We start from the raw sequence: 22,840 nt of genomic DNA on the forward strand, positions 1-22,840 counted from the left end.
ATCTACGAGTCGGTTGCTTCTTTCTCTCGTCCGTTTGCTCGTAATTACCGCTACGCCACGTTTCTTTCTCTTTCTGTCTCACTCGAGAGTGTCTCTCGGTGGCCAGATTAAACGCATCCGGTTCATCGTTTCACGCGTATGCCGCTTTTGTGAAAGCGTCGAGACGCGTATGTATACTATACACGACGTTCCACGAATTGCTGTTAGCTTCGCCGGAATATTATATGTACGCGCAAGGCGATGCTCTTCCGGGCGTTGAACGCCAAACCGGAAGTAACTGCGCCCGACACCCGTGTTCCTCTGGCGCACGCCGCGTTTCTTGTTACGCGGACTGTACTTCATTACGGAAACGGGAAGCGTAAGTCGTTGTGGCGACTCTTTCGTGTGTCTGTTTCCTTCGGAATTTCATTCATAGCTCTCTGGCCTATAAGGTTTATATGTACGGCGTTTAAGTATATGGCGTGGAGGATTGTTGGTCGTGTGGTTTAAATGACGAGATAACTCGATGTTGAAACCATCAAATATATTTTTAAATAATTAATAAATACAGAGAAATACCCTCGGTACTAACTAATTCGCTAAAGACTGCGCATTGATCGTGCCGCTACAATGGTATATTAAAACGAAAGTGTAGAGAATAGATCGGAGTTTCTCAGGTTTACTTTGAACAATATACGGTAGCTTACGAAAGTGTTGGAATATTTGTAACGTATCGCGTATAGCCTTTCATCAAGCAGTCAGGAATTTCATAAAATCTGATATCAAATTTCTTCTTGGGATAGCTTATTCAAGGTATCTCTTTGCAACCTCAGATTTCACAATCTCTCGAAACTTCCTCAAGGAAACCTTGAGCCACGGGAAGTTGTTATTAATAAACTTTTTCTCAGGGTAATTACCAAAACTATAAATTACCATTGTCTGCAAATTTCAGCCTTGATCTTTGCTATATGCCCGCATCACCATGAAACCAATATACCGGTATTACTAATCCTAAAATCGACGATGAAAGAAGTTAGAAAAGTTGCTGATGCTCGAGAGATTCTCATACGAAGGGAGCTACGGTTTACGGTTCAGGAGCATCCCTGCTCTCCTAACTCTCGGCAATTTAGTAGCAGTTACACTTAACGAGCAACGCCTGTTGCTTGATTGTCTCAACGAGGCGGCTCCTCCACCCTTTTTCCGTGTTCACCTCGAAAGAAGCAGACGAAGAAACGGTCGTTGGAACGGAAAAAGAAAACCGGCTGATGGTACAAGCGAGCGAGAGGATTCTCGTGGAGAACGAGGAAAAGAAAGAGAAAGAGAAGAGGGAAGGACGAGAGAGGAAGAAAGAGAGAGCGAGCCGCCCACAGAGAGCGGATGCTGGGTCGACAGGGTCACCTCTCCGACAAAATGAATCTTTTATGCCCTCGCACGCGTGCGCGCCTTTACGACGCGTCCTCGAGAACGAGCCGCTCTCTCTCTTACGGTTTCGTTTCGAGACTGGACCGCACGGTAAACGATTGACCCGTTCAGCTCGTTGCTTTCGCGCCAGAGTGCATAAAATCAGTATTTTCACCGAAGACATTCCGTTTCTAACGTAAGGGCCACAGCGTGTTTCTCTTTGTAATAATTTCCTCCTACGACAATTAGAAAAGATATTCATCGACGCGTTGATCGCGGCGGTGGTCATCGGTGAGACGCGTTTAAAAGTCTTCCCAAATTTTTTTTGGTATGACTAATATGACATAAGATAAATTTCACGAACTAAGATAATTTTCAAACAATTTTCGGAAAAGCTAACGCAAATACGATACAGTATTTTGCGAGAATTAAATTGTTATTAAACAAAAAACGTAGGTTATTAGTAATTTAGTGTGTAGTTTGATTTATCCTACGTTCGTATAATTTTTGGGACGAAGGGAAAATGTGAAAGGCAACGGCATCCTCCTCTGGGAGGAGGACATTGATATTAATATCGCTTTAACGATCACGAAGCATCCGTTTAATGAACGCGATCGTCGCGTGCCACGAGCCACCCTGTTATTCAATTTAATACGGCACCGTCGGCTTTCGATCCCGCCACTCACAAGCAACGTTTCGTGTTGCGTATAACAAAATTATGCCCGTGTCAAACGATCATTTGCCGACTACATCTTCCGTTTTCATTTCTTCATTTTTCTTTATATTTTCGATCTACGATCGTATTCAACTTGACAGGATATCGTAATTGGAAAGACACGAACAATACTGGCGAAATAAATATAAGAATTATTTTGCCATCACGTTTCTGAGATTAACAAATTATCAACTATCGCACGCTACCATTTTTCCAAAATCTTTTCGCAAGGGATCGCATATTTTTCCCGAAACGTTTTTAAAACGAGGCTTCTCCCATTAACGCGAGATTGCTGGCGCCAAAGACAAATTACCACGTGCGAAAACCACGAACGAGCCATCCGACACTCCCAATAAAAGCGAATCGCGAACGAGGGAGACTAACGAGCAGCAAGAGAAGAATATTTCGTACGAATGTTTTCCTGCCACGCGGGAAACGTTGCTAAATTTAAACGGGACCTAAATTCAACGTGTTTAAAACGAGACAACGTCGAATGCAACGGCCAGCTTCTTGTCGACGTCAGAAAAATTGGACGCTGTCAGAACACGTGTTTCGCGAGACCATTTTGATCTCTTCATAACTTCCCTACCTTTAAACTTATAAATGTGTCCTACCAAACACCGTTTCTAGCCTTTCTTTTCGCTATAGAAAATAGCAAAATTCTAACCGAATACGTACACCGTAGACGATCGTATTTCGTAACAATTGTTGCGAATTCTCAATTAAGTAGCGATCAGTCAGGTTGCAACTGATCGGTTGATATAGCCAACCTTGAACAAGATTAACGCTCAAGGTGGAGGTAAATTAAAGCTGTCGAGTAGTAGTATGTTTAGGTTATGTATTTGCAAGTTGAGATACAGAAGACAGTGTAGTATAACACGAAGAGTCTGACGCTCTGATGAAGACTGTTGTAAGATTCTGTTACTACTGTTTCAAGAAGCTTCGTCTGATCCTTATATAATAATTCTCCATCCATAGGTTTTTCATGGTTTGTGGGCTTTACATCTGATCTATCGGGCACTTAGGATGTTTATTAGCCTCTTAACGAGGTCCGTATCGTAAGGTTTATAACTTAGGAAGTAGAAAATTCGAAGATTCCCAAAAAAGACAGTGTTGTGCGAGTCATAAACGGACAGCCACTCCAAATCTCGAACAGCAATTATCTAATGTATTCGATTCGAAAAAGTGACGAGTTTAACGACTGTTTTCTCGAGTGATCCTAATTTAGCGAATCTAAAACTACTAAATTAGCGAATCTATAGGTACAATATAAATTGGCCTTGTTCGCTGATACGTCGAGTTCCGATCTTCAAGCTCTTCCTCTGTATCACAAACATACGCTTTTAACGAAAAATTAGCGTACAGTATGAATGCTGGTCTTAAGCATGCAATTAGCTGTGAAGATAATCTAACATATCGTTGCTTATTAATACAGCGAACGACCGTTCAAACACTCCGATGATCTTTGCGAAACGTATGCTTGCAATTAATATCTTACAAACATTATGCACATGTTCAGACGCTTTAAACGTATCTAGCTAGCGATCGTTGGAATACTTTCGCGAGCCACTGCGTACAATAAAAATACCTCGTTGCGTAGATAGGAAGTTGGTAGGTTATCGAACCGTTGTAAAAAATGAATCTGACTGGGAAAATAGTCAGAAATGACAGCCACCGATGATACTAGACCAGAGCTAGATCACGCAGAGGAACCTTTTTTTGGGTAAACGGATCGAGCGGCTCTGGGTTTAACAAACTCGGTCTGGTTTCAAGTTACGTAAGCCATCAGGGATCCGCGAATCGCCGGAAAAGATTACCAGACGTGGTCGGTTGAAATAACTTTGGCGATCGGCCAGCGAAAAAAATATCGGCTCGACGATTGTTGCGCGCGTGTCCGTTTGCACGTTTCGACGGCGCGACGTTACCTCGCGACGAAACACGGTCACGTTCACGGTCGTGCGTGCCCAATGAATACGTCGGGATTCATAAATTTCTACGAGACAGCCGTGAATCTCGTAACGTTTGATTCCCCTGACCGGTATAACACAGGAGAAAATACGAATCGCTGCGTTGTTTAGATCGATGTCAAAGTTAGTTCAGCAAAGTAGTAAAATAGTAAGCTTCCTGTAAAGAAACTGGGTCAGTCGGGGGTGCAAACGTTTTAGCCTTGAGTCTCTTCTCTGCGAATTTTTCTTTGTATCAAATAACGTCAGAAATATTCGATGTAAGGAACGAGTACGTATAAGATCGCAGAGATATCGATAAGTATCCCTTCTCCTTTTTCTCTTCTCGAAATTCGTATTTTTAATAAAATTTCGTTAGATAAAGGAAGATATTCTTCGTTACCGAATATCTCAGGTACTCTGATATGACACGACACGACTGGAATTTCATTTACGAAATTCTCACGTCATACTAATTGTATCTATGTATTCGCGTGAATATAAAGACGATCACGTTGGAATGTTAGCTTGATGGTTCTATCGTTAATTAATCGGAACACCAACTCGTATAAGGAGTTCCACTATAAAAGATCTCGAAGGAAGTTGGTAAAGTCGAATCCTAAATAGTCTGAGGAATCCTATTATTACGTGTTTACGTACATTGAACCAGAAAGGATCTTAACCTACTGCGCGTCTCCATAATCGTATTCCGAGAAACCTTTGACGTAGTGCTAACATAGAGAAGCTCTGACGTAGCGGCACACGTTTTCACGAACCAAGCCTAGCAAACCTCCGACATACCGCTGTCGATACTATTTTCACTAGCCAGCCGTAGAAAGCTTCTGACGTACGACCACGTCCGGCCGTACTAAACCATCTTCTATACAAACTCAATTTCTTTTTTCAATTCGAATAAATTCTCCTAATTGAAGTTTCTTGTCGTGGACAAAATTGTCGTTGTATCGGTTGCTAGAAAAAGTTGCACGTTTCCGTATGCCACGAAACATAGCCTGTAGCCTATTTTTGGAAAGTTTATTGCTTTCGCCTACAAACTTGCAGGAATTTTTCTCTTATTAATTTTCAACGAGATTCACGTCAGAATCGATAAATGAGAGAATGGTATACTGTGAATGCCGAATCGTTGTACGCCATATAAAAGTTTCGTACGCTATGTAAGAATTTCACGTGACTATATTACGTATATGATCGTGTTATTGAAAGGTAAATGAGTTTTAACGCGAAAAACAACTTTAACGCGACCATAAGTCGGCAGGCGTTTCTCCAGCGAACGACTCAACCGGTAAAACCGTTAATCCAATGAGCAGGCCAACCAACTGATCGCGAGGATCAGGGACACTGCGCTTATCGCTAAATCGAGGAAATACCGTAGAAACGGCCGACTACGCTTGAACACCGTTCTCGAAGAATCCGCGATTAGGGTACAGGGTTGCTTAAACGACTATTAATCTTGTGTTTACTACACAGTAGAGTTCGATTTACGCGAATCTCTCGAAGGACAAACAGTGTGTATAACCGGAGATCGGTGATTCGCGATTTTCCATTCAAGTAATTCAAACTTTACGTTTAGATCGGTGGATTAGCGTTAATATTACAATTTGTTTCGAGTAAATAAAATTCTACTGTACTTTGACGCTGCAAATGCGAAACCATTGAAAACGACTGGTATTTGATCTTCTACTTTAGCGATTAATAAAAGCATGCATGAATGGTGATTATTATAGTAACAGAATATGTACAATCAATTTTCCGTGGTAGTATACAGTGTACATCGGTGAGAAAATATTTTTGTGAACGAATTTTGACGATGGAATACGGTGAATTTCTGTGATAGACGATACAGCGGATCTTAGTCACAGAATATAGAAAATTTGAGTAAAACGTTTGGAGCTGACATAAATGTAATTTACGCGAACCGAACTTTGTCGCTATCATACAGTAGTGGAACGTTAGAAGCATAAAGATTGTATCGTGAAGCATTAACACAGAGAAATTGGTGCGATATTCGAATTTTATTGCAATTTTCTATAGTTTGACCTTAACGGACCAATATCTGCTGTCTCCGTTGCAAAAATTCTGCGACGTCATTTGGAATACCGAGGACAGCGAACTTGTACAGGTCTGAAGAAGAAAAAATTTCGTATTACCTTGGTATGCAGGCCCGAGAAGAAAGTGCGTCGCGGCGCGGAGTACGACGACATGTTGATCTTGTTGACGACCATTGTCATGGCAGCACGAAAGCGTGTTCCTTCGTTCGATCGATTTCTTTCGTTATCTCGGCTTTCAATTGGCACGCAACTCCTCGTTCCGTGCCAGCGTCGATGGTCTCTCACTCATTCGAACAGTCCACGCGTTTGTGTGTGTCCATATGTATCAACCAACAACCCCGAATAATCACTGTCTTCTTTCTCTCACATAATCGAATAACATAAACGAGCTCTAAAAACGCGTTTTATCCAACGTGCTTCTCTCTCTCATCTTTCCATTATTCTTAACTGAAATATCCAAATAAAATTCACTTTTATATATAGAGAACGTAAGCCTGTATCCAACAAGTACCTTATCTTTCATAAGAATTAAATACTTTTCTGCCACTGGATACACGGCAATACGATTCAAAACATGAACGACTTTGAGAACAGCGCAATGTAAGAGACACGAAATATCGCAGAGAAGCAAAAAGCAAAAGTGAGAACACAACCGAGATGAAGTTCGCGCGGTACTGACGGCGGCGCGCGGCGCAGCGCGGTATATAGTCTCCCCACCACTCGGTCGCGCGACCAATCGGAATGCGGTCCGGGCGCGCGCCAACTCGGCGGGTAGATACGAATAGTGGTGGCGTATCTGGATGAGCGGCAGTCTCGCCGTGACCTTCGAACTTGGAGGGCTGTGTCTAGCGCGATGCAAAACAGCCATGAGAAGGGATAGAGTGCCGATCATTGGAGGCTGTTGGATGGAAACGATATGAGAAGAGTAGTGGTAGGGCAAGAAGGCTGGAATATACTCGAAGTACGAGTTCGAACGACCAGTAACTGTTTCCACGGATCCCTCCGTGTCGCAGATTTTGGATTACAAGCTATTTTTTTAGGGGTGTCGACCATACCTAAGTTGGCACGGTGGTAGAAGAATCGTTGAAATTTTGTTGATGACGCTATGAAAAAAGGTCTCGCGTCGATCGAATAATATTTCGATTCATTTCACGTTCGCACGCGATATCGTGCACGAAGATTACGATAAAAGCAAGATAAATGTACGTTTATTGATCTTGTGATATTAATGTCACTTTAGGATGAAACAAAATTTGTAATCTTACTATGCCGTGATTGAAAATGAAAATAATCTGGTAGATTCGAAGAATGTCTTTTAAAAATAGCTGACGATAAGTTGACAATGTTTTACAGGGGCCAAGGATATGATTATTAACGTCGTTACGCCAATTTAACGTGATTAATATTATGCTACTAACATTTTCCAACCGTTCAAAAAAGTAGGAAAAACACATATTCAATCTAAAAATCAAATGGACAGACAGCTTCAAAGTGGAATTGTTTAACAATACATTGAATTTTAAATTTGTTTCTACGCAAAAGTCAGGAAATGTGACTTATCGTGTTTTTCACCTGTGGCAATCTTTTTATACGCTAATCGTTTCTTTCTTTTAATTTCATTACTCATATAATACGATGATCAAAGTATCGTCAGAATTCGCTAATATCATCAAAAAGATTTTTTATTAACCGAAAGTTTTTTTACAAGAAAGAAGTGTTAATTAAACGATTCGTTCATGTACTTTGCATTTGAACGCGATATTGTACAATTGAAGCGTGCGTTTCGAATGAAGTTTTCGGGCAAGTTTTTCTTATTCAAATTCTTCTTTCTTTTTTGAAGCACGGAACGTGCTAATTCCTTTAGAACCAAGATTCAGTGCTTGTTCTTTGTGCGAATTCAAATAAAACGAGTATCTTAAACAGTTTCAATATTTGATTTTGAGTGGCTAGCGGGCCGGTTTCTACGTCAGCGTGGGTTTTGGCACATCTCGCGAATCCTTCGTGGCGGATGCATAAATTCGGCTGTATTACCGCACACAGGGTAATAAATACGCTGCACGTTTCGACTCCAACGTTTCTGCTATATTTTATTTAAAAGCGTGTCATTATTTCGTTGCGTTACATCACTTTAAACCTGACACAAAGTTGTTAACACATTCTCACAGGACGCTTTACATTAATTCGCTTCCTACTATTAATAATTATTACAGATTATTAATAAATATGCAAACATCGATAAAACAAAATATTCAACTTCGATCCTATAAAAATTCTCAGACGAATAATTCGATCCTCTCGACATTCCATTAAAATTGAAGACAAATCACAAAGTACGCCTAGTTCTCGTTGCATCAAGCTAAAGACAGAATAATGTGTTTGTACACGGAAATGTTCAAAAGCCGGAAGCCTCGATGACTAGGAGAAGGACAGGATCGTCGTTCGAAAGTTACGATTTCTAACTCTAAAAATTTACATGGAAACTACCAGGTCGACGACGAATAGAGCGGAAAAAATACTTCCATCTCGTTACGGATCACGTAATTGATAGCCGTGCGTCACAGGCCGCGAAGTAGAACCGTCACCTTGCCAACAGCGATTCTGGCTGTTGATTCTCCTCGATGATTAGCCGCGACTTCCACCGGGTACCAGGTCTGTAATTTTCTGTGGCAACTTGTGCACGCGGTATGCAAACGAATGCCACCGCCTGGGAACCCGAGAATCTTCGCATCTCTCCGAGCCCTGCAACGTTTTCTATTTGCAACTATGAATGCTCGATACACTCGGTTACAATGTTGGCTATCAAAGATTGCAAACGACTTTTGACGCAGAGAAGTCTGAGAATGACACGATACTGTAATTATCGAAGTATGAAATTTATAGCAAAGATATGAAAGCTTGAAATATTTGAAAGAACGCGAAAATCAAACGTTTGGAAGAAAAAGTTGCTCATTGGCAAAGGTTCGACGAACCTTTCGCGAAAAGGGCGCCATCAGGTCGGAAAAATCTCTACTTCTGACATTGGCGAGGAACAGCTGTCCCGGTGTAGCTGTGAAGTGGGAATGCTTAAAGGGGTCAAGGACCGACGATGACGAAAACCACGATTGTCACTTTCTTGGTAAAAATCCGGAAAGAAATAACCCAGGAAAAATATCGAAAATGGAGCACCTAGGATTCTGTAGAAACGTGAATCGAAATTTTAAATTTAGATTATGCGGTATCGTGGTGATAACGTAGACAAACGCGTAATTTAACCGCCATTTGCGATAGTATCAAACATTTCTCACCATTTTTGAAGAAATTTGTCACATGTTTAAATTACATAAAGAGAAAAAGAATACGTTGAATTTAATTTTTTATTTTTGTTCGATTATCAAACGCGTCGTTTTATCGTGATCGCAACGTTATCGAAAATGTATCACCATTTCTAAGAAATATGTAAAATATGTATTTAATGTTTCAAGTTAGCGAGTAAAGCAGACGATAAACATTTAGCGGAATGTTTAATAATAAACTGGGAGAACGAGTATCGAAGCTGTTTGTTTCTCGGGAACGTGGTCGAGGAACACGTCGCCTTAGTGTTTCTTTTCATAGTATCGTATAAGTTGACTCACGATCAGTGGGTCATACAAACCGGAAGCGAACGATCGGTCCATTAAATGGAAACGCTGAGAACCGCGTACGAATTTAACTCGTTTCCTTGAATCAAAGTCGTTCGAAGCCTGGTTTTTATTCCAGAATCCGGGCATTCGGCAGATCTTTCGCTTCTTTGAAAAAGAGGAAACCTTGAAACTGTGGAGAAAATGACTTTTCTATTTTGAGGACGATCTGTAGAAGAAACTCGGAGCTTCGCAGGAATATACGAATTATTAGATATTACCGTCTTAATAAAATACACAAAAACATTTTCAAATTTCGAATCAAACGAATTTCACAATTTCTGTTGTCGTTATTAACAATTTTTATACCCTGCAAAATTTTCAACACTGAAATTACGTACATCTAAATATATATCTCAATAATCGCTATAACAATTGTAATTAAAATAGTACGATATTCTTATTTCCTATCGCAATAAAAATTAATATTAATTCCACGAGAAGATCTGCGAATTTTCAATAATCGTAAGAGCAAAAATTCTATTGTCCGCTCCTGATAAATTTACTAGTTCTCCTAATTTGAATAAATTTGACAATTTGATAAATTTGTTGATCCTAATGTTAAAAGAAATTCGTCAAAAACTGAGAATGCTGGTGAATTATCGGTGGAAATTATTCGACGACAACTATTTCGACAAAGCGATTCCCTCGGGGGCGCTGTTTCATCGGTTCGCCGTGAACTTTGACACGGTAAATCAGGAGCAGGCGTCGGTGAATCGTGCTCGCCCGCGTCCCGACGCCATTAATTTCGCTCGGAGCACGATGATGGAGCCTGGGGGTTCCTATTTGTGACCACGCGAAAAGAAAACGACCTGAACGCTTCAGAGGGATCGCAGAAGGGAAAAGAAACGAGGGTACGTGAACAGGCATCGGCGTCAAGGAGTCGCGTGTAAATTTATCTTCAAGCGAGTTGTACGCGAGCCTTTCTTCGTACGCCGAACTTTCTGTCGATTCTCGACCTTTCACGAGCTCCAACAACTTTACCGAGTTCGTTGGCCATGGTTACACCCTTCATTAAAATTTTATCCAAACTGGATACTTCGAACGTTTTCCGATGATCTACAGAATTATATATTGCAGGATCTTATTACAATTAGTTTGTTTAAAATGGATTAAACAGGTGTTGGTTAAACAGGAAACGATGGTTGTCTAACGTGAACTAAGTACAACAACGTATTATAATTAAGACAACTAAATAGTTAATTTGCAACTCTCGTCACCACGGTTCCAACGCTCTCTCTCACGCGGACCACACCCCCTCAACAACGCAATTCGTACTCTCTGACTTATCGATTCACACTCTCTGATTTCTTAGCTAACTCTCTCCGACTTCTCAACTAACACTGACTGTTAATTCGTCTTCCTCCCTTAGCATCCCTTTGTCTTTTCTCTTAGCTCCACCACGCACGTGTTCCGCAACCGCTCGTGGCCAGGGCCACGCAGGCCTCTTCCGCGTAACTATTCGATCGAAGGACCGACGATATGGTTTATAGTTCGCCCGGTATCTCTTAAGCCTTTCGTCCACGATGCTACAATATTACGCATATAATCATACGCGCGTATTGTACAACGTGTGCATACAACGTAACGTATCTCTGGAATTCTCTGAAAGTGAATCGATCAGAGATTTACGATTCAGCGTATCGATTATGTAAAGCAAAGACACTTTAGAAATTTTATGCTGAACGTTCAATAAAATTGTTGAATTTGATTCCGCGGTGATCTTCGTTTGCTGCGAGTGGATATTAAATTACTTGGACTTTTCCACGTACAAATATTTCCATACGTTTCCTAAAATTCTGATTTTTCGTAGAAATACCTCTTAAAATAGAAAACCTGTATCGATTGTCGTAACGTTATCGTCGTTGAAGATACACTAAGTAATTTAGTATCGAAGCGTGTCATCTCATATCGGAAAAAAATATCACGATTGTCGGCGACGTGATCGTTGGAAACGGTGCTATACGAGACTAGCTCCAATTAAGAGCGCAACAACAGCCTTTGGCATGGTTTCGCGGTATTCCAATTAAAATTGCAAAATCCTCATCGTGACCACAAATGTCCCTTTTGATTATTTTATCAAAGAATTCCAGTCGGGATTCCCGTCGTACCCGACAAGTACATGGTAGCAATCGCTACAATGTGTACGGTGTACATGCACGCTCGAAGCGATCGATCAACCACGACGATTATCCCGCTGTTTGTGGCACGTAGACGTTTTCACGCGTTCGAGAAAAACGATCTTGATCGGCGTGCCGACGGAAATGGAGAGGAACAAAGAGGAAAGAAGACGAAACGATCGTTAATGGCACGTAATGCGCGCTATGGACGCGAATTATCCGGCGTAACTGTAATTTGCGCCTTTTTTTCGCTCCTACTCTCCCCCTGCGACGTCCCTCGCCATGGATCCGGCTGTTTAGTTGCGTAATGCTTGTGCAATAATTACCGATGTTTGAGCAATTGACCGCCTCCGGCGCTACCGTGCGTATCACGCCATGAAAATGAAAAAAGAAAACGTTCGCCAGCCGCTTCTATCGATCCTCCGAGATAAACGTGAAGTTTTGATAAACGTTCGGTAATCTCGTTAACTTGGTCGATGATCGATAAAAATTGACACGACCAGCCAGGCAATTTGATTGTATCGCTCTGTCACGGAAAATTGAATATCGATTTTTCTTGAATCGTAAATCGATGGAGACACGATTATTCTTCGTATGGAAATTATTCGCAGGTTATCGGAAATAGGAGATTGCGTTTCGTATCGGAAATTAACAGCAATTTTCAATTTTTCTTTCCTTTTTGTTAATTTAAGAAGATTCTAAAAACCTTGAGGATTTTCGGATGTCAAAGGACTTATCTGATGTTCTAACAAATTTTAAGACTATCTATAAACACTATATCTATTTGTTTAATTTTAAACAACGGTCGTTAAACAATTTTGCAAAATTACTATGAGAATTGTTAGCGATTATTAAAATTATCGTAACAAATTATTTTAATCTTCCGTAATCGGTATCTCTCCTTCTTTTCAATTTTCATCAATGTTCTCCGATAAATCCAGGAAAAAACAACTACGCAGAAGAACCGAAAAGAAATAAAGTATTCTTTTTCTGAAAAAAAAGTAAAAAAGAAAATAGAAATCCAGAAGAAACTGCTACTTTCCAAGATTTAAATGACATGTAAAATCCTCGCGTTCGTTTTAAGTTTGCGAGGTTGTACGGCGTCGAAAGTGTCGCGCCAAAAATACGGGCGAAAATGGCCGATTTAGCTGGAAGATTGAGTAGCCAGAGTGACTAACGTCTTCTCGGTTAATGGTTCAATTGTTCGGTTCGCTTGGCGAAATTTAGCGAGGATACACGCGAAAGGGACTGGAGAGCTCGCGTGCCATTCGCGCGTGAATTTCTCGCATCGGTCGCGTGACAAATTGCCTCGTTAATTCGATCAGCGCGATTCAATTTATTCACTCTGATCGCGGCTGATTTTCCGCTAATCTCGCGCCATTTCGTAGACGTCACTCCAATCATTTGTTACGGTGTACACTGTGATCTACCACGTGGAAATAATATTTTCATGATTTTTCATACCTTCTGCACAAAGTGTATTTTTATCAACATACCGCGATATATCAACAGTTCGAGAACGACAGGAAAGAATGCAGCAGGGTTAGCCGTACAAGCGGCCCGTGATAAATAATTCGCTAATTTTCGGTCTTCTGTCAAATCAATTACAGAAGATACTTTTTAGGCGAAAGCTTCATCCGCGATAAATATACCTATGGTAACCTGGTTTTTTCCTTTTCGATTAAATATCCCAATAATCTGACAAAAAACGACTCTACAAAAATAGCAAACAGCCGCCGTCTGCCTATCAAAATGCTGAAAGCAAATTAAATCTTTCTGTAAATCATAATAACCCACGTTTAAACATAAAAATTGACTAACGACGCCTACCAATTTGCCTAGTAACCGGTTCCAGTAGTTGGAGGAAAAATTAGACGAACGATATATTTAACGTATAAACGAGGATTAAAAATTGTGTGCAACAGTGTAACACATTCGAAGGGAATACCTTGTTTTGACGGTCGCTTGGCGAACGTTTCCCGTTGGCGAATCACGATTAAAAAATTGGCAGCGAGACAGGTGCGTAATATAACCTCTAGAGCCCGCGGTGTCGCTTGGAATTCTGCCAAAGTTACGCAAACGCGTTGCCAACGACAGCGAATATTCAAGTATGATCCGGCTCTGCCAAAACGCGCAAAGAATGGAATCCATGGTCGGCGAAAAAACAGGCCTCCGCCATTTGAATTATTCGAAACACGATGGAAACTCTACGATAAGCGTTTAAAAGCAATTGCAGTTTTACGAGGTAAGGGATATCATATATTTAAGAAAAAATTTCGAAAAGTATTACTGCTTTTATATCGAGTTAATCTTCGAATGTTGTAGAATGTTCCTATATAGATAAATATAACGCAATATATGTGTAAAAATGACTGTGAATAAATAAAACATCTGTTGACAAACGAATCATCTTTTATTTTTTGCATAGGCGATTATCGCTCTAATGAACTTTAAAAGTCGTGACGTTCGATCAACAAGATAAATAACTTATCGTATTTTCACAATTAGTAATCTACTGTAAACCGTAAATACTTTCAAAACATTTTCTTCGAACAAAAGACAATTTCCATATCAAAGTTTATCACGTAATCAAACAATTCACTGTTTGTGATCAAAGTTTCACGTCATTCGTGCAGCAAAAAAAAATAGATGAAAGTTGAAGAATACGATTTCATAAGAAAGTGTAGATCGCAAATTCTTCTTCTTTATTCTCCTCGTTTTCATCTTCGATTTCCTCTTCTCCGTAATACTCCTCCTCTTCCTTCTCTTCCTCCTCTTCTTCTTCGAACATCTCGAGAATAACATCTTCAGCACCCTCGGGGAAGTACTCGTCTATCATCGCTTGCGCCTTTTCATCGTCTTCAGTGACGAAATACGGCTCGATGCTCGCGAATGACAAAAAAGCATCGTCGCTGATCCTCCGGAGGATTATTACGAATATCTCGTTGCCAGTTTGATATTTTGCCTGTGTCAATGTTCTTCGTTTAATATTTAATCATCCAACATTTTATATCGTCGACGTACGTATAGCAAGAAAAGAGAAAAGATTTGATCTTCAACTGGCACTGGTCAAGATCGCGAGCAACCGATTCAAATTAGATTCCAAGTTATATTATATATCGATATTAATTTTAGAAACGAACAGTAATTTACGAAATACAATCGAAAATAAAACATAATATAATATAATATAATATAATAAATTAGAAGTTTAATTTTATCCAAACTGTTCAGTTACTAACGATCTAACGATACCAATTGAGAGTTAAGTAACCTTTCTTTCGAAATCTTCGGGGCTGGACGCTATTCGCCTGGCTATCGGTGGATTATCGAACTCGAACGCGCCAAAATATTCGATCGCGTCGGGGTACAATGCGCATGTTTCACGGACGACCGCGAACTTTGAATAGTAAAACTTGACTGCGCAGAAGGGAGCCGGTGGTACGGGCTCTTCGTAAGGGTGCACTAGTTCCATGTAATTGGAGAAAAGGGTCGTGTACACGTGTACCTTGCTTCTGGCCTATAGAATTGCGAGAGTAATGCGAGCTGTTGGAAAATGCATGTTACTTCGCCTGGAATAAATAATCCTCGGAGGAAACCGAGAAACTTTGTAGCCATCGTAATTAATAATACTTTAAGTAACTAATAAACAGTCATAAAGAAGAGTCGAGAGATGAAAAGTTTGAAACAAAAAGTATATATAAAACGAGTGATTAATTCCTATTCGTGTATTCTAAATTTAAAAATACCTGAGGAGGCACCCAAACCGCGGGATCGGTGCGAGGAAAATCCTCCTCATCCTCGGGATCAGGTTCATGAACGTACACGTACCTCTCCATGTAAGACTCATTTAAGGAGGAAGGAGCAGCGTTAGGGTGTATCAGTGGAGTCGTGCTGGTTAACAAATGTATCAGATAATCCTCGACATCGTTGATCGCTCGTGTCGGACACCTTTTAGTCCCTTTAGGACATTCGAAGGGATAGGGTACAGGCCAATCAGGATGAGGACGTCTACCTTTCAATCTCATCGCTATCGTTCTACCGTCCATTAATCCTGACATAGAATAATCGAACAATTACGATATAAAATTAATTGTAGTTAAAGCGATGCCACCTGTAAAGTCTTGCGACGAAGATCAAAGTAGATCAACGGTTTTTCCTTTCTTCCCTTTATTCTTATTTTGAAATTTGCAATTCTATTTTTAAACACTTCCTCGCAGCCAATGTTCCGCGTATTCCGCTAAACAAACCGTACACTCGAAAATGTCGAGACGAAATTTTAAGCGAAAAGTTGTAGACATATGGCGTTCAGGACAATTCAGTGAAAAAGAACCTACGTATTTATAAACTCTTTTTCCACAAAGTTTGAAAAAAATTCATACCGATACTATTAAACTATCTATAAATAATTAGTAAAATTCGATAAAATATAAAACCAAAATGTAACGACAGAGCTCTCGTATAAAACATTAATACGTAAAGATAACTGTGTATAATCAATTTCGGTAATAAAAAGTGAAAGTTTTGAAGGGGATATGGAAGAATTTAAAAAGTCACCTGCTACCAGTTCTTTCGTAATCTCTACGTTACTCTCAACGAACATCTTCTCGATCGTTTCCTCGTTCAATTGCACACGAAGCTCCTCGAGTACGTCGAAATTTTGTCTAAACAGCGTATTGATTAGTTCGATGTACGGAGGGCACTGGTACTTGTCCCTGTGTCGACCCTCTTCCTTGAACACCCAGGGATAGAAAACCAGAGCGGTGACCTCGCTCAATTCGAATATCATCTGTGCCAGGAACGTCTCGTACATCTCTCTTTCCTCAGCTTCTTTCTTGGCACGTTGTTGATCCTCCACCACTTTTCTTGTTTGCAACGGATAATTTTGCAATCAGCCGCTAACCATTATCCACTAACCGTACTCGTAGCAAAACTGATTACTATCGAAATAAGCTTTTATTCAGATGAAAATTTCGTTTCATTTGTTAATCGACGATTAGCGCTATTTGATCTGATATTTTGTCTTCGACAAAGATGTAGATATTTGTTACTCGATTTTATCAGGAAGATAATAATACAGACAATACATATATTACGATGTACAAACGTAGGTACATTCCATTTGATATTTATCGAACTGATAAGATATTACCGTATCGAGTTGTTTCAAAACGCATGTCTTATATCAAATATTTTTTCATATTTGAATATTTCAATATTTTGAAATTTATTTCTAGTTCCCATAACATTACTTTCGGATACGCTTTTTTCTTACTCTGGCTAAAACAATTATTCCTCCCCTTTACATGTCTATTGTTCTCATTTCGAATAAAAAAATGCTCGAACCTTGCAGGTATAATTGTTAAGAAATTATGTTGAAAATTTCGAAAATATTATTCGATGGTTGACGATAACTATACCTAATGGCTTCCTTCTCTTGCCATTTAATCTCTTCCTCGGGTGTCCTAGTGCTCACATCCAGCACCATTTCCGGTTCCTCCTCGTTCTGCACCCTTTTAATCTCCGTTACGAGCAGTTTTCTAAGCTGGGGGCAATTAGCACCGAACACGAGGTTCACCATCTTGCCATTTTGAAGGAACATCCAGACTGGCTCGCTTCTTCCGCGAAATCGTTCGAGGTCGCCGATGTAATCGTTCTTCACGATCGCGTAGTTGATCGTGTCACCTCCTATCTCTAATTTTACACTTCGCAGGGTGCTCACCATGGCGATACATGGGCCACACCATTCGGAGTAAACGTCAGCGAGAATTAAACCCTTTCGACTTAACAGCTGTTGCCAATCATCCTCGGTTTCCACCTCGACCTGCAGCTGAGTTTGCTCTTTTCTTCTCGCCATTTTACAAATACGGTATTCTTGGTAGATTTATGTGGCGGCAATTTGTATCGAGCGTCGATAGGTCGAAGCGCGCGAACGTTGTTCCGACGAATTTAGCTGTCAGTTCGTAGCAAGTTTCGATCGACAGGTTAGTATCGTGTAGGTTAATAACGTGTTTAGCATCGTTTGTAATTAAACTTGACAGGTCGGAGTAACGTAGGTTAACGTCTAGAATTATTTGCAGCTACTATCAATTTGTAGCTACACGTACGTATTAGATCGTACTAGTTTAAGGATATTTAAATCAAATCGCGTGTACAGCTCTCGTCTAGTTTGGTTTCACGATCATTAAGCAAGTCTCTTTACGGTTCGCGTCAAACGACAATAGATTCGAAGTAAAACTTTCAGAGACACGATAGAACGATAATTTCAGGCATTAACAGCTAGAACGAGACTGTCACGCGTTCGTAAATTGCATTTTACCATACGTAATACGTATATACGAATTACAGAGTTAAATTACACTTCACTGCAACAATTCTCCAGCATTCCCACGATTAATCGCGTTTAATTATGCCAGAAGCTTGTAATCGTCGCTTACATTAAGAAAACCATTCGTTTTCACGTATAAACCAGACGATTGATTGGAGACGAAGGTCTGGATTAATCGTGGCCACGTGATTTATGTCTACTGACATTTCCATCGTCAACGACGGATGTGAACGATGAAGGAACTACGCGTGTTTAACGACGTGAATCTCGCATCCTGCGGACGTAAGGAGAGAAGCGCGAAGAGATCGAGGCCGACGATAACGCGTCTCGACGACGATCTTCACTTGTCGTCGCAGCGACCATCCTCTCGTTTAGTCTTACGCCCCTAATTCGCGGTCTAGCCACGATAATTAGTACGTTCGCGATCCTACATCAGCAGCTACGTTATGTGACTGACACGTCTTGTTTTTGTTCTGCCAGTAATTTGTGCTGCCTTGCGCGAGACGAGTGACGTTTGAGACGCGTGGAAAAACTCCGAGAGAAGACCGGCAAGTTTGTTGCAATTTTAGCCGGTTTTTCAGCGAACTACTAAAATGCTCTAAATAGGACATTTAGAAGAGAAGATTTGCGTTTGCTCTTGTCAAGAGTTTCGCTATTTCTGTGTCTCCTACATCTCTCCATTTTGTTGCTTGATCGAGTCGGATTGAAATGTTGAATTTTAATGAAGATTGACGCATTGCGTGACTTACAACGTCGAGTCATACTCATCGTGTAGATTTTCTAACAAATTTGACTGGAATCCAGAATTTCATCTCCGTTCTTGCAACGAAAGATTTTAAAAGTTATAAATTACCTGTAATATTTCAATAGTTTGCGATGGATACGATGTTACAACGGATAAATCACTATTACCATATGAACATGCGATTATTAGAAAAATTGCGTAATGAAAGCTATGCGAATTTGTTTTGTTCGTGATTTCGATCGATATATTTAGCTGTTCTATTAATCAAGTTTTTTGTACTTTATAACTGTGGATCTGACATAGCTACGCATAATAATGAAGTATGCGAATGCATTGTATGCGCAGTTGAATATGAATCATCTATCGATTTCCATTTAATCGAATGAATAATTAACGCTGCATTCGTTATATCGATACACACATACTAACTGCAATTATTCTGTAGCTGACGAAAACTAGAATGTCAAAAAATATATCAAGACAGTGCACGTACTCATAAATTGATCGTATTTTTATATAAAACTCTAGACACATTTGAAGAAGATATCAGGAAACATCAAATATTAGTAAAAAATAGAAATTATACGATAAGAGGATTTTCACCTGATTGATGGAGTTTTCGACCTGTATGCTGAGTAGTCGAAAGCGCTTGGAATTTGCCACGGTGTGAAAACTTTGTGAGTTCAAACGAGTTCATTTGATCGAGGCGAAATTCGAGAGGCACTGCTATTACGAAATATCGAACACAGAAATTGCGACGCTTCCTGTTCTCTTAAGGAGAAAAACAAATATTTCGAAATATTAAAATCATTTTTATTCTAGTAATAATAATAATTCTATCCTGTACCCTGTATCTGTAATAGAAATCTATAGCACTTTATAATAATTTACGATAGAAGATGTACAGTTGAAATAAGATCGAAGAAAGAATTCTTCCATTTTTAGAAAATACAGTTTCTAAGAAGAATATTTGTTGCAAATTATTTTTCAACTGAAAGCTACATCGTATTACAGACGCGTTTGTACAAATGTCGCATCTATAATCGTTCTTCGATATTTGCATTTAATAACGGACACAGAAAATAACACGAAATTATATAACGATCAGAAAACAAGCATAGAGTTACGAAAACAAAGAAGATACAACTAACCGTGGTTAATTTCTTCAGTTTCACGCGACATCGAAGCCGCTTTGGTCGCACTTATCTCGCGACTCGTCCGCGGAAGAAAATTGCGTAATTGGAGTCGCGATACGCTCCATCCGGTCCGATGTTCCGCGAATAACGTCGTCCAATTCGCGGTTCGAGTTCGAGAAAACACAACAACGTTTCTAGATACGAAATGAATAATTCTTTCCAATTCAATCATTCTTCGTTCGTTGCTTTTCAAACGTACACACAAACCTAAATATAATACTTTGTAATAGCACGATTTAAAAGTCTTAGATCTCCTTTATTGACAATTCCAGTTAGACTTGCCTTTAGATTGGAAAATCATTCTTAGATATTCTGACAGTTGCGTTATTTGTTTGCAATTTAAAAATTCGGCTTGAATCATTGCAACGATAGGAGATCAGAGGCGAACATTATGGAATATCTACTTCAACGTGGAGATATCTGATGCAAGGGAAAAAAGAAATTATAAAAGAAAAAATTAATTTTTTAAAATATTTTGAGAACGATATAGTGACAAATGCTGAACGATAGAAACGAAGAACATCGACTGAGCGTTTGATCGAATTTTATCGTAGAACTCTTAAAGGGTTGATTCCGAAATTGATCAACAAGATTCCAGAGAAAATTTTTACAGGATATTCGACTCGAAATAAATTTCCAACGAAAATAAGTTGACAAAAAGATTCGAGAAATTTCTTCGAATTTAAACAAAATGACTCGAAGAACAGTTGCTTCGATCGTCTACTTCCAAAGTAATCCCAGGGATCATAAAGGAACACATATATAGCTCCAAATGAAAGAAACTCTGAAATGTTTACAAATTCAATTTTCTATCAATAAACCGTTGCAAATGAAACTCCAACAAACTAATCAAAATTCTACACTCAACTCGTAGTTATGCTGCTTAAGACGTATACCAGTAGACCTCTTCGCCTTCATTACGCCAATGTATCAAGACCCATGACTGCAACAGTGACAAAAGTACTGAATCAGAGAACTTCCTCGTGTGGATCATTAAATTCGCTGGTGCATATAAACGGCAATGAAGAAACCATGACAGACTGGGTTCGTTTCAGTCGTCGTTACCCTCGATGAGGCAAGACGATTAAAAGCGTCGTTGTCGCGACATTTCGAACTGCCCTTTCGGCTGTGACACGTCCTGGTCCCGACGAAAATAAACGGTCTAGGCGACATCCTAATTAGCTCGCGTACACGGCCCTCGTTAACCCTTTGAATTGAAACGAAGAACTTCGGTATTGTTTCGCTTTGTTTCAATCGTCAGCCATCAAAGGTTGCGCACCTTCATCCTGTTGCAATTGGGAACGCCGCACCGTGCCGCCAAGTCCATCTTAATGAAAGTAGCGAAAGGAAGACGGACCGTTGGATGCTAGAGAATCAATTCCGGGATTACAAGAGCGGTGGAAACCAGCAATTTGTAATTTTTCAGAGAAATTTGATAGATTCATATCGGTGGAAATTTTGGGGCATTTAAGGCTGCGCTTCTCCTCGCTTCTTTACGCGTGCTTTCTTCGCGATATCTACTTTGTAAAAACACGTGGAATACATCGAGTATGTAGGATATTAAATACGCAAAATATATTCGATCGAACGATTGGTATTTATATCTCGTACTCTACGTTAACGTTTGTTAAACAAATTCGACTATGCGATTCCGAGTGGTCAGTCGATTTAAATAACCATGTTGAGACCCCGACTGGTTTCTGGCGCCAACTGTGACCTTCGCTAGTAAGGCGGAAATAACAAAAATTCGTAAAATTCTTGGCTTTGCTTGAAATTGAAATAAACATGAATTTAAGTTCCTATAAATCACACACAGTGCCTCGCGCAACGTACAATTATTCTATCATTTGCAATCTACGATAAATTTCTTTATAGCCTTTTTAAAAACCAATTTACACGCTTCATCATACGTATTTCCACCATCTCCTCTAAACAAACAATAAGATCGCCATTAAACCAGCACAATCACCACCACCACCATCGTCGTCCTCGTCGTCGTCGTCATCGTCATCATCATCATCATCATCATCGTAAACGAGGTTCTCTAAAGTAACCATTCCGTAAGAGGTTCATCTAGAGGCGCGGGAAAACCCATCAAACCCGCGCGAAAAAAGAAATCATTCGACGCCGGCCGCTCGGTCTTCGTCGCGATAGCGTATGCAAAGGGGACGCAAGAGTACCGATGCCGCAGCTATAAAGACAAATAGTAGCGAAACGAGCCCAACAAGGCCTAACGACGTGTATTTGCATCGGTCATTAAGACGGCCGAGAAACCGCGGCGCAGGACGGACAAAAGGATACCCGCCGCTAAAGTAACGCTTATCGCCGCTCGCGAAAGCGCATTTTCTTGCGTAACACTGGCTCTTGACCTCTTCTGCCTTCCCTTTTCTCAGCCGTGTTCCCATGTTCATAAAATGTTGCATGTAGCTTACGGTTGGACAATGGTCTATGCGGTTAGGTGCTAAGCATTTGATGGTGCAAGGATTCCAAGAGATTGTAAGGTTGATTTTGTCAGTTTCATGGACATTCGTAGGATAGAGATCGCGTTAAGATCGGGGCTGATTAACGGATAGGTCATTTTTCAGTTTTACCGCTCGTTTAACTTACATAGAATTAGCATTTTGTTTTTGCAATTACCAAAAACAATTACTTTGATTATCGATCATCGACAGAGCACATATAAATTTCATT

At 40.0% G+C, this 22,840-nt stretch overlaps 2 protein-coding genes across 4 annotated transcripts in view; both read right to left on the reverse strand.

Annotated features, from left to right (window-relative positions):
- Sarm (sterile alpha and armadillo motif) overlaps positions 1–22,840 on the reverse strand; it is a 137,839-nt gene that overhangs the window by 62,861 nt on the left and 52,138 nt on the right. Inside the window, exon 1 of one of the 3 annotated variants that reach the window (XM_069113956.1) lies at positions 6,204–6,785. The exons of the other annotated variants lie outside the window; for them this stretch is intronic. Within the exon in view, the coding sequence (XP_068970057.1) occupies positions 6,204–6,284 (81 nt within the window). The 5' untranslated portion in view covers positions 6,285–6,785. Of the gene's footprint in view, positions 1–6,203; positions 6,786–22,840 lie in introns of those variants that run through there. 3 annotated transcript variants of the gene reach the window in all.
- On the reverse strand, positions 14,309–17,913 carry LOC138179962 (uncharacterized). The gene is made up of 5 exons (XM_069113248.1): positions 17,301–17,913; positions 16,438–16,745; positions 15,630–15,934; positions 15,155–15,400; positions 14,309–14,845 (listed from the first exon to the last, which is right to left on the reverse strand). The coding sequence occupies exons 1-5, from the start codon at positions 17,735–17,737 to the stop codon at positions 14,552–14,554; spliced, it is 1,590 nt and encodes a 529-aa protein (XP_068969349.1). The 5' UTR covers positions 17,738–17,913; the 3' UTR covers positions 14,309–14,551.

This window comes from Bombus flavifrons, chromosome 5, assembly GCF_040668555.2.
Source record: "Bombus flavifrons isolate JBK064 chromosome 5, iyBomFlav1_principal, whole genome shotgun sequence".
NCBI classification, from domain to species: Eukaryota; Metazoa; Arthropoda; class Insecta; order Hymenoptera; family Apidae; genus Bombus; species Bombus flavifrons.

Bases quoted from the DNA above. Each gene is read 5' to 3' on its own strand.
- LOC138179962 (XM_069113248.1), bottom strand. From the start codon at position 17,737: ATGGCGAGAAGAAAAGAGCAAACTCAGCTGCAGGTCGAGGTGGAAACC. The intron at 16,746-17,300 runs GTATAGTTATCG...GTTGCAAACAAG, and splicing joins CAAGAGAAGGAAGCCATTAG to AAAAGTGGTGGAGGATCAAC. The intron at 15,935-16,437 runs GTGACTTTTTAA...ATTCTATGTCAG, and splicing joins TACGAAAGAACTGGTAGCAG to GATTAATGGACGGTAGAACG.